The sequence below is a fragment of the Sceloporus occidentalis genome, unplaced genomic scaffold (genome assembly GCF_023333645.1).
Source record: "Sceloporus occidentalis isolate IW3139 unplaced genomic scaffold, rSceOcc1.0.p SCAF_103, whole genome shotgun sequence".
Classification (NCBI taxonomy): Eukaryota; Metazoa; Chordata; class Lepidosauria; order Squamata; family Phrynosomatidae; genus Sceloporus; species Sceloporus occidentalis.
The window spans coordinates 2,622,185-2,634,416 of NW_028317083.1; the positions used below are offsets into that span (position 1 = coordinate 2,622,185).

The window sequence follows — 12,232 nt, forward strand, 5'->3', positions numbered from 1 at the left end:
ATTGAGAAGGCTTGGAAGTGTTGATAGTCCCAACGTTTGACTAATTGTGGGAAAGGATCCATTCTCTTCTGTCGTGGAAGACATAACAGCAGTAGTGCTATTCATCTGTATGGAAAGAGACAGAGATCAAAGGTAAATACAGAGGCATCGTGGAAGACAGGAAGGGCTCAGAGATTAGAAGAAAAAAAACTGGAATGGAGAAGTAGGAGGAGTTCGTAGAATTCTACAGCAGGACAGCTCCATCAAACAAACCGTAGAGGATATTTTCAATACAAACAACCTTTTTGACCTAACTGAAGAACTTTTCAGCTAAAAAAAAAAATCATTATAAAAAAAAATAATAAAATAATTTATAAATATGAGATTTCATATTTTTCAAAATAGTAAAAAAGTAAATACCTTGATACATTAGATTTTTTTGTACATGAAGTTTATATAAAGTATCAGATTATCCAGAAGCAGAGTTTAAAGGGCATAGAAATAAGTTTTCCCGTCTAGACTTCACATTTTTCCCACCTGTTCTAGAATCTCAGACTGGATATTCATTCATTGTGCTTGTTAGTCATTAAGTGACATCATCATTTTTTAATATAAGATTAAGTGTTTCACTCTAGTTTTGGATGCTGGTTTCTTAACCTAACCCTCTTTTTCGTGAAAAATGGTACAGAAACCCACTATTTATACCAACACGCTCAATATTTCTACTGGAAACCACCAGCTTTGTTGAGTGAATTGTGAAGGATCCGCAGATAATATTTTCCCCCGCCTTCCTTTTAAATGTTGTTTATCAGTTCCAGCTTTAGACAATTGTGAGTCCAACGGGGTAGAAGGTGCCAGGGATAGTCACTAACATTTTCAGGGGCTGTAAATGTTTAACCAACATTCGGGAGCCTGCCGTGGTGTTAATTCGGTTTACACCTCAGGGATCTGATCACACATTTACCAGCAATTCACGAGGAAAAAGAGAGCTTTTGAATAGAGGTACGCAGCTCAAGTGAGTTCAGAATCTTACTTTCAATGATCTCCTCCGAGCATAGGAGGAACCCTAACGGTGTCCCAACCACCTGCCCCACCGTCTGCCCCACCACATGCCCCACCTGCGTTGGCCAACACATCGGACACGGCTGAAAGAACCTGATGTGTTATTTTGGCCTGGTGCAACAAAGACAAGGTACGACAGGTGAACAAAATAACTATCACAGGAGGATTATATTAAATAACCGTGGCAAATAGTCAGTAGAATATACTGCTCATGAAAGCTACAACTGATTGTGCCTCGCTGTGGGATATGACAGTGCTATATAAATCAATAAATAATAAAACCTGTCTGGTTCAGACTGGTTCTGACTCTCCGTCCGCACTGTTTTAGACAACACGTTAATTATGCTGAATTTAACACTAAATGCAGCGTTAGAAACACCTAGTATCACTCGATTCCCAAACCTTTCCCCCAATATAATATATATAATAAGAATTTTTGTGTAGTGGGAGCTCAATCTTAAATGTATATCAATGATGTATATAAGTACTCCCAATAATTTATCTTTATATTCTATTTTGTGTTTGTTAAAAACAATATATATATATATATTTCACATGATGTATGGTTGTTTTACATTTTTAAAAATAAATACTATTAATTTTAGATACAATTTGGTGTTATCACATATTGTTAGGGAGAGATGGAGTTAACGCTCAAGTGAATTCACCTTTATTGGAAATTTCATGTTTGTGTAATATTTATTATATATTTATATATATTTTTTAAAAGACATATTATTACCAGAATACGCTGTGGTACTGAGTAAAATTACTTACATATTTTTCAGTATTTATACTTATATTAGCGCTGTCCATTTCCAATGATATTTTTAAGCTCTGTTTATTTTTTTTTCTTTTATATTTTTCCGTATGAGCCGGTCTTATAACCGGCTTGCTCTGGTTGACGTTAGCAATTTGATTTTTGTGTGTGTGCATTAGGCAACCTTATTTAATCGTTTAATTTAATCGCTTTTTTTTCTCATTATTTATGTGTGGAATGCCTTTAGCACGTTCTCCCTACCTGTCGCCCAACACCCATTAACACTCGACACTCAAACACAACCGTTTGAGCTTTCGCTGCGACATGAGGTCAGTCTGTGACACGTTCCCATTTACAATGTTAATATTTGCCATATTTTCTGCTTGGAGAACATTCTTTGTTACGTATTTAACCCCTTGAGAGCTAGCTGAATGACCTGTAAGGATACCTGGGAGCTTTCTAAATGAGCTTACTATATTAACCCTTTAATTATGCAAATTACTGTAATAGCCGTCATGGAAAACGTGACTTGTCATTCAAAAATACAAGAAATATATGTATATAAATATATATGGCATATCTATGTTCGGCATTGACCTTTTGGTTAGTCTAACCTAGGTCAGCACCACCAAATGCCCTCTCCTTGCTGCCTTCCTTACGGCTGAGCCCCAACATTTGCCCCATCTAGATCTACCACCCTCCTAGGCCAGAATACACCACTGTGTAAATCCTACAACACAAATATGACACCTATAGGAAAAATGCTGGGTGAGTTATCCGAATGGCTACATTGCATTTTTCTGCTATATCAGGTTACAGAAGACAGGAATTTGTTTTGGTGAGAAAACCGGCTAGAACCTGAAGCATTAATGTCTGCTTCCACACTCAAAGTAGAGCCCTTTAACCTTAAATTAGATGACGGGGTCATGTCTGCCAAAAATGTTACTGCCGGCGCCTAATTTTTTCAGCGTAACACAGAAGTCTGTAGATGTACCTGATGTTATATAAATCATGTTAACTCTGGGTCCTGACACGCTCCACTTCCCACCCATTTCCCCTTTACATGGAGATGTTTCCCGCAGGAACGCCCACCGACATCCGCAGGAACGCCCATCGACATCCGCAGGAACGCCCATCGACATCCGCAGGAACGCCCACCGACATCCGCAGGAACGTCCACCTACATCCGCAGGAACGCCCATCGACATCCGCAGGAATGCCCATCGACATCCGCAGGAACGCCCATCGACATCCGCAGGAACGCCCACCGACATGCGCAGGAACGCCCACTGACATCCGCAGGAATGCCCACCGACAACAGTGGGCCGTCCTGGCCATGTTCCGCAGGGGTATCCTCCAGGTGGCGGGAGCCCACAACTGTCACATCGCCATTCTAAGTAAGCGTACAAAAACTGCCCATTTAATGGCGCCTACTTTATAGGAAATAATGTCAAAGTACGGGTATTAAGTGTTCAACTTCCACACGATCAACTTTTTGTTCTATACACTTTTTTCTTCTACCATAGATCCACTTGAACAATACATGCCCAGCCAATCAGGGAGCTAAGCCTTAAAAATAATCGGAATCAGGAAAACACACACATTCTGTAACTAATTAGAAATAACCATTTAATGCATTCACGACTTCAGATAAGCTTCATTAATGTTTGAAGGAAAGGTCTCCTCCAAGTCAAGTCTGATGAATATTGCAGCAGCCACTGTCTGTAACTCATCAACTATCATCTGTGTCAAAGCAGGAGATTTCTCCTTTCAGCTTTTCTGCTGTGAGTCTCACAGAGGCACAAATGATGAGAAGAAGTCAGAAAGACATCGTTAAGGAGGCAATTGATATTATAGGTACTTCAGAACAGGAGCATGCAGCGAGTTTTGATATGAAACAGTCCAAAAGTTTAAGCACCACCAGTAAAATTTGTATTAATAGTGACATCACAACAGAGTTAGCAGTGATTTCATTTCTACACCCCTTTGTAACTCCTCTTCTAGTTTGAAGGAGTCGGAAGACCTCTCTCTCTCCTCCACTACAACCAAGTTGTATAAATGCACGCGGAACCTGGATATGACATCATTATCCAACTCGTTCACTCGCGACCACACACAGCATCATCTTTAGGGTGACTGGAAGGAGGTGGACGGCACAATGTCCCAGTTTGGAGTTTCACCATTGCTTAAGAACTTTGCCAATGTAGCAAGAGCGGTACACGGAAGATAAATATTCTAGATCAAAATAGCAAACGGATTTATAGTCTTGCTAAATACTGGTAGATCATGTCAGTCTATTACGTAATCATCGGCGGTACCATCATGTGATCATCATGTGAAACCGTGTCATGTTTATTGTTTCTACAATAACGACATCAAAGATCAAAGTATAAGCAGGTTTACTGATATGATAGTTGCCATATAATATATATGTGCCCAACAAACTCTCTGTAGCAGATACACCAAAATGCACCAGAAAAAAACAAAACATAACGCAATTACAGTAATAGAACACCAATCAACACCCTGAACTCCACCAAGCTGGCCCTGCATAATGCATAGTTCAATCAGTAAGGCTATTCTTGGAGCAGAAGCTCACTGGGGCTGAACCTTCCTGATGTTAAGTGAAGTCCGGGATATAAACAGCAGCTCTCCTGTAAAACTCTCCCTTTCGTGGATAAACCCAAAGTTGAAACTGTTGGTAAAAAAAAACCAAAACGCTGAAACGAACAAGCCAATGAAAATCTGATAAACCTTGAAGCCATTTGGAGACCCACAGCGTTCTGCACGCTCCAAAACATAATTGATGTCACCGATAGAGAAACTTTGTCTTTTAGGACAACAACTTCAAAATGTATTGGCAGAAGCTCTCTAAGTGATATCGATAAATACCTGAGTCCACTTTGAAGAAGATGTCTGGAGATTGATCATCTCATTTTGCTACATTTGAAACACAATCAATCTAAACGGCATTTAACAAATGTGCGGAGAGCGCCCCAGGATCCTTTTAATTGTTATTTATGGTATTTTGTATCTTTCCAGACATTTAAAGATCAGGGTGGTTTTTTAGACGTCCGCCTAGAAGGTATTGGACCTCAGACAGGGGAATGTGACATTTCGCACTGTCAAATATGATTAGAAAGAGGACAAAACTATGGATTTTTCCATTGTTCAGGAGCTCTCCTTCATGTTCTGATACACCTCCACCTGAATTATTGTCATGCTTGCGCTTGAGGACTTCACCCTTTCACACCCATTGCGTCGTACGCTAGTAAAGCACTCAATCATGCGCCGAGACAAAGCGGAAAAGGGAGACCTTGTTGACTTTTTGCTACTCCAACAAGCATGACCAAGATTTGCACATAAATTCTTCTGTAACAAAAGTGTGCTAACAGGTTGTGTGTACTTTTCGGGTAAATAGTGAGGTCTTTAGGTAGATGGTGGTGACTTTTACCCTTTAATCACCAGTAGGATGGAGAACACAGTGCATCGCACTCACGTTGGAGTAGATGTTCAGTAGATGAAAAAAAGATCCATCATGGCCGGAAAGCCCACCGGCAGTAGAAATAAATGATGCTAAAGCCATAAATGATTCGCACCATTCCATCTCAAGACATCACAAAAGGAGGGTAAACAGAACACACCTTACATGCTTCACGTCTGCAGACATCTTAAAAGGTTAACTCGCTCATATGGGTTTAACCATTAAAGGGTGCGCTTCACTAATGGCTGAGAGCCAGAGATCCATCGCCTAAGATAGAGTCTTCAGTTGAGTTTGATACCTTTTATTGGGTCCAACGTAGAATGAGATCTCATCAACTTTTGGGGACTTTCTCACCAAATGGTCATAGAAAAATGTACAGGCAACTACAGTAAAGCTTGGCCATTTGAGTGCCCAAGGTGCAAGTAAAAAATGTATTTATTTATAAGACCCACCTTCTCTAGTCTATTGTTTTACATAAATTGGTGTCATGGCTACAGTTGGCAGATTGGCCATTTACAACGTCAAATTATAGGGTCATCGGCTTAGATGTAATGTTAGAAATAGTCCAGTGTTATGTAGTGGATTAGTGGAACAGATGTCCTGCAGAAGCAGTTGCGGGTAACCCAGCTCATGTGTGAGATAGGCATGACTATCCAGATGAAGTAATGTCAGCAGACGGACAGACCTGGTTAGCCAAATAGCTGTTTTCTGGCATGAGGTTCACTTTCTATTAACATAACCACATTTATTTAGCGTGATCTCTTTGTATGATCGGGCTCGACAGACCACCCTGCCGTCACTCAGTCCCTACCCATATCTGATTTTTATAGTGTTCTTGCCCCATTTTATCCAATTCTGTTGGACTCCCATTTGATTTCGGTCCGACTTCTCTACCTTGAACTCTACTACCTGAAGACCACAGGTTGCCAGGAGTTGAGTGAGCTTGTAACTGAGTGAGAGCACCAAGAATTCACGTTTATCCTGATGGCCGACACGGTCTACACCTTCTAACAATATCTTTGCTGTGTGTTCTCCTTCAGACATATAGTGATTGGGGTTCGGATAATATACCTCCCGGAGATCATTATAGAGAGAGAGATGGATATTCCATATAACCCATTATCATAGTCAGTTAAAGGTGATGTTCCACTTAAACATTAATTGCACCCTGTTGCATGATAAGCAAAAACGTCGGCGGATCTGTCATTTTATTCTTTCCCCAGGAGGTTTAATCACATAAAAACACACTTTTAAGAAGCTCTTACAGTTTCTATGGCAACAACCTATCAGTGGCTGTGTTTGCATCATATGACAATTAAGTGATCCCAGTTAAAAATACGAATGAGACAAAGCTTTAGATGATTAGAGAATTATTTCTAGGAATAATACTAATATTTTGAGAGAGAAAAAAGTGTAAGAACGTTCAAAAAAAAATTTTGAAATTCAATAAATTAATTTTTTTAGGATTTGGAGAAGCAAATCATTTTAAGATTATCTTTCTAAACATTTTTACATAAAAACTATGATGAAATTTGTCTCCTGACACCCCGTGATGATACAGAAGGGAACAGGAATGAGATCAGCGAGAATATGAAATTGAATAAATTTGCGTCGGTTCCCTTTGGACTCCCGTGGCCACCGGATTCAGGATGTGAACTCGGAGGTTACCGGTCGCCCCGTGAATTTGGATGAGCAGGGTTATTCTCTAAAGAAATTCTCACGGAACATTAAAGGGAATTTAGGGGAAAAATTAGAAAATTGAAGAAGCAAGAATATATATATTTTTTTTTTAAATATAAAAAGTATTATATAAAATCATATATTATGTACATTTCTCCCCATAAAGTGGCTTTATAATGCTGGATGCATTGTGTTTTTTGGGCATTTTCAGAAATTCCTGAATTTATGAAAAAATTGCATTGCTTATAAGGGTCTTACAAAAAATAATCCTAAAGAGGAGGGCGACTCTGCGGATGTATTTTTAGAAGTAAAGTTTTAAGCCAAATGATGAAGTAGGATAACATTAGGCAACCTCGCCGGGAACGTAATCCTCAAATTAACAAACAAAGCCCAGACTGATGTGGCAGATAAACTCCGACAAGTCTTCCGAAAGTAACCGAGCGGCACGCATGGCAGCTGTAACGCAACCTTATTTATTGCTGAAAGCACGTGTGCATAACATGAGTGTAAATTGTATGTCAGGTAGCTAGAAGAAATCATACTTAACAACTGTCCTGCATTTCCAGGGACAGTCCCTAGTTTTCACTCGCTGTACCAGACTTTTGAATTATACTGTATGGAGGGTTTACTGTGCCGAGGAGGTTGTAGATAAGTGGAACAGTATTCCGGCAGAAGTAGTAGGGGTTAATACAGTAAGGGAATTTAAACTAGCATGGAACAGGCATATGGTGCCTGAATCTTTACAGCAGGAATATTGGGCAGACTAGAATGGTTCGTGTTTGTCATCAAATTCTATGTTTCTGTGTAATCCAGCATGTTCTGGAAACACTTGTTGGTTCCACCTTGCTATGTAACAACATGGGAGCTGGATATGACACCCAAGACTGCCTGCTGCCCTATAAAAACCAACAAACCCACACAGGAGGGGTTCGCTGCCATACTGCCTCCCGCTGTACGGGGTTATGGCTTTTTTTCTGAAGAAATAAAACAATAGCTACAATTCTGTTAAATCAACAAACATTTATACTATACCTGATCACCAGCAGTATATTAGGTGCACATTTCTGCGATGCTCATATCTAATATATATATATATATATATATACACACACATATATATATAAATATATATAATACTAATCTATAGATACCAGGGTAAAGTTTGCCAATAGTAGTTAGAATTCACAGGACATACCTCCATGATGTCACTGGTCACTTGCCCCTTGTCCTCTTGCTTGGCTGACAGTCCAAAGCCCAGCGCTATTGCCCCTTTACTCTGTGATGTAGGGGCAGTTCCTGATCTCCCATCAGGTTCATTTAGGAAGTCCGTGGTTGTGGTATCGTGACTGTCACCCCTGCCTTTCTTCCTGCCTGGGCATTATCTCCGCCCTCTGTGTATCTCCCCCCCCCCCCCGCTCTGTATTACCTGCTCTGCAGGACTTTAATCCCGAACACAGTCAGCCGTCTCCAACACTTACCTGTCTGCGGCCCCGCCCACACGCCGCAAGCCCCTCCCCTCTAGTAATATTATTACATACACAGGGACAGGATTATACATCCAGAATTAGCACAGCTATTCACACTCTATCAAATAATAACATGCAGCCACAACTCCCTGTATTGAAATAGTGTTATTTTCTTCTCTTACGAAACAACACACACGCACATATATATTTTTACAATGTGTATATATATATATATATATAACACACATTTATATATATATATATATACATATACATACACATATATATTTATACACACGTACACATACATATACATACATATACATACATACCAGAACTATAAAAGTATTCTCTATATATGCGTATAAATATGTTTTACATTATATATATATGTATATATATACACCCACCCACACATACACATTTATATATATATATATATATATATATATATATATATATATACACACATATATATATATATATACACATACATATATATATATATATACACATACATATATATATATTTATACATACAAATATACACACATACATATACATACACACACACATAAAACAAGATATAAAGTATACTCCATGTATGTATTTCCTTATTTTCATTATATATATATATATATATATATATATATATATACACAAAAATATAAAACTCTATTTATGCGACTCACTAGGCTAGCGTTCCCAAGGAAGACGGCCCATGAGAGTGCTTCCCTGACACTTATTGGCGGCTTTAAGCAAAATTTGCTTTGTCCGGGAGTCTGGCTGGGACACAGTAATGTCCCTTTAATGTAAACATTACACAATAAAGGATTTTCTAAGTAGCAAGGTCCCCTCTTTTTGCATGACTTCCCTTTAGCATAATTGAAAATGAAGCACATTAGTTTAGAAGTGTATCTATTGATTTTACTCAAGCCTGAAAATAAATAATCCAGAAACCCAGATTAAAAGAAAAATAGTTACATTTTTTCTAACCATGGAATGATATAAATTCTATCATAAAACACTTCCTCCATTGGAGAAACCAAAGTTTTACAACTCTTTTTTGGTAAAAATGTACTTACATTCGCCGCAAACCCGTTCTTTATTTTCTTGTATTGAATTCATGGAATCTAACAGCGCCATATTGAATTACTTATGGTTAGTTTCCTTTCGGTTAGTTTTCATTCATTCTACTGATATAATTTTCATTGATTATTTAGAATGTTTATCCTATTCATTCTGCAATGTAAGATTAGCTTTTTCTTTGTACCGTACCGTATATGTTACATTGGGGGCAATGAGATATGTAGACTGTATAAGTCTCCATGCAGAATCTATTGTTCTGGATGAAAATAATAAATGATCATTTCTAGAAAGCTTTTCAGAAAAACTGATATAGATAACCAAATAACATACAAAACGATCAAAGCATAGTTTTTTTTAGAAGTACGATAAATAAAGTTTATTTACTGGAATTTACTCTAAAATTGTAAATCGTTCTTTTATTTCTTTGTCGACTGAACTGGCGAGTGTATCATGCAGAAAACTAAAAAGAAAATTCTGCATTCCAATAGGCCAAGGTCGGAACTACCCCGCTGTTAAGACCACTGGGTTCATATGTACCCCTGACATATAGCAGACAGGTAGCCCTCACATTTACATCAGGTTAGGTCCACCGAAAAAGTCATGTAATCCAAAATTGTGGAGGAAACAGATCACAACTGTGATACTAGCGTGGTTTAAATGTAAAGGGACCTGGGTTAGTGTCAACAGAAAATAATAAGGAAAAGTATGATAAAACTTGAGATCAGGTGTAAAACAAGGTAACTTATGCAAGGGTGAATCCCTATTCTTTCGGTTAAATAAAATACACCTATGTTGCAAGTACTGAAAAACACTTTACATTGTTACAGATCATTGATCTTGGAAGCTTTTGACCGTATTCTGTTGTTTCTTCTTAGTTCTCCAAATCCAGGGCAATGTTTGCTATTCTGTGACACGGTGCATTTTGTAACCATACATGTTTGCGATACTCGACATGCTGTTTGCGGAGTGCCTTATCGAGAAGCGTGCAAGACAGAGTAAACATAAAAAGTTGGTTTTCTTTTAATTAATCAAGATTTCCATGTGGCCGAGTTTTAACATCTTATCTCCTCATGGCTCCTTTATATGTACTTATTAGCATTACCTGGTATGTGCGAAATTAGCTATTTTCAATCTGTGATCAAACATAGAATCTGATAAGAACTATTCGGCCCATCTACCTGTTTGTCCAGATGTAAAGACTCGGACCTTAATCAGTAGTTGGTCTCGTCTTAGATTCAGGAGCCATAGGCCATATGCCATGTATGTTTTAATACCAACTGTATTAGCCTCTACTAATTCTACTTCTTAATAAAAATAAATATATATATATATGAAATACGTTTATTGAAACCGTGGTGAGGATACCAGTCAAAAATAAAGAGGCGCCGTCTTCAACAAAATAAGATTAAATAAAAAAAAAAAAATGTGAATAAAGGTCTTTACATTTCACGTCAATCCTTTTGTGACATCATAAGCAAACGCAGAAACAAATGAGCCAATTGGTAAAGAGATATTTTGGTTTTAGACTTTCGCCCTCAGCATGGCTGAATTCTGTGGCAGTTGGTGGCAACAACATAAAGGGTTGCTTCTTCATCTTGGAATCAATCGCCTCTGCTTCTGTAAGCTGAGCTAATAAATGGAGCAGACCCCCTGTGTTCTCTCCATGAGTTTGTTATGAGTTCTGCCCTGGTTCTAAATGAATTGCTTCTTTCTGTACAATGTGCCTTTTCCAGTCATTAGTCCTCCCATAGGTGAGATCCACTTTAGGTATGTGAGAAAACACCGGTTATCACCAAACCTGGCAGTTTTTTATCATATCTTTCACTGTTTTAATGCTGTCCACACTTTTATCTTTTAATGCAAGGGCCAGCAGGATTGGTTTGTTCTTAGATTCTTCAGACACAAAGCTAACCAAGTTCTTTGCAAAAACATGGATCAGAGGCTGTGGCGAAAAAAAAGACAAAAAAAGAAAATGTTTAGTACATACATATAGAGGATTCATGGACAATATTAGAAAACAAAGAGATGCTGAGGGAAATAGCGACACTTTTGCACCTTCCATAAATCATATACCAACAGATGCATAGAAATGTTCAACAATCTAATGCATTTCTTTCTAAATTTGGGTTTGTTTCAATGTTACACAAGACTGTAAAACCGTTGCCCATCCAACACAAGTCACTTCCACTAGTCTTACCTCATCTTGGCCTAAAAGCACTTTGGTGGTTAACGAGGGTTTGCCAAGATCACCAGACACCATGTTTGGAGATAGAGACACCAGTGTTCCCATTTTTCCATACTGAGTCACGACAACCAGAATGCGATCACTAAATGCGGAGCAGACAACTTGGGTGTAGATGCCATTGACAGTTTCTTCTGCTTTCTTGGAGGTTACAGCCGGCTTTACCTCCATGGTAGCTGTATCGGTTCTGATCAATAAGAAAATGAAATGTAAGGAAAAACACACGAAACTGCAACAACCACTTGAGTTTTACATGGTCAGCTGACTGCAAGAGGGAAATCAGATGCAATTAGAAAGCCTGTATTGTGAAGTTTATATAAAGTACATACAATAATGTATAACAGACATAATATGGATCAGCTTGCAGGAATCATTCACATGCATAGCTGACGTGTGTCCCAGAGATACAGGTTCATGCGCATGTCCACTGCTGTAGTAAAAGCCAGCTATGGTTCACGCTCCTCATCCTC

The 12,232-nt window shown here is 38.5% G+C and overlaps 1 protein-coding gene across 1 annotated transcript; it reads right to left on the reverse strand.

Annotated features, from left to right (window-relative positions):
* Positions 1 to 11,309: 11,309 nt before the first annotated feature.
* LOC149283538 (proteasome assembly chaperone 3-like) lies at positions 11,310 to 11,933 on the reverse strand. The gene is made up of 2 exons (XM_089497512.1): positions 11,718 to 11,933; positions 11,310 to 11,462 (listed from the first exon to the last, which is right to left on the reverse strand). The coding sequence occupies exons 1-2, from the start codon at positions 11,931 to 11,933 to the stop codon at positions 11,310 to 11,312; spliced, it is 369 nt and encodes a 122-aa protein (XP_089353638.1).
* Between the last annotated feature and the right edge of the window lie 299 nt (positions 11,934 to 12,232).

Excerpts from the sequence above, each read along its gene's own strand:
- LOC149283538 (XM_089497512.1), bottom strand. The coding sequence starts at position 11,933 with ATGGAGGTAAAGCCGGCTGTAACCTCCAAGAAAGCAGAAGAAACTGTC. Across the intron at positions 11,463-11,717 it reads TGCTTTTAGGCCAAGATGAG|CCTCTGATCCATGTTTTTGC; the intron begins GTAAGACTAGTG and ends TTTTCGCCACAG.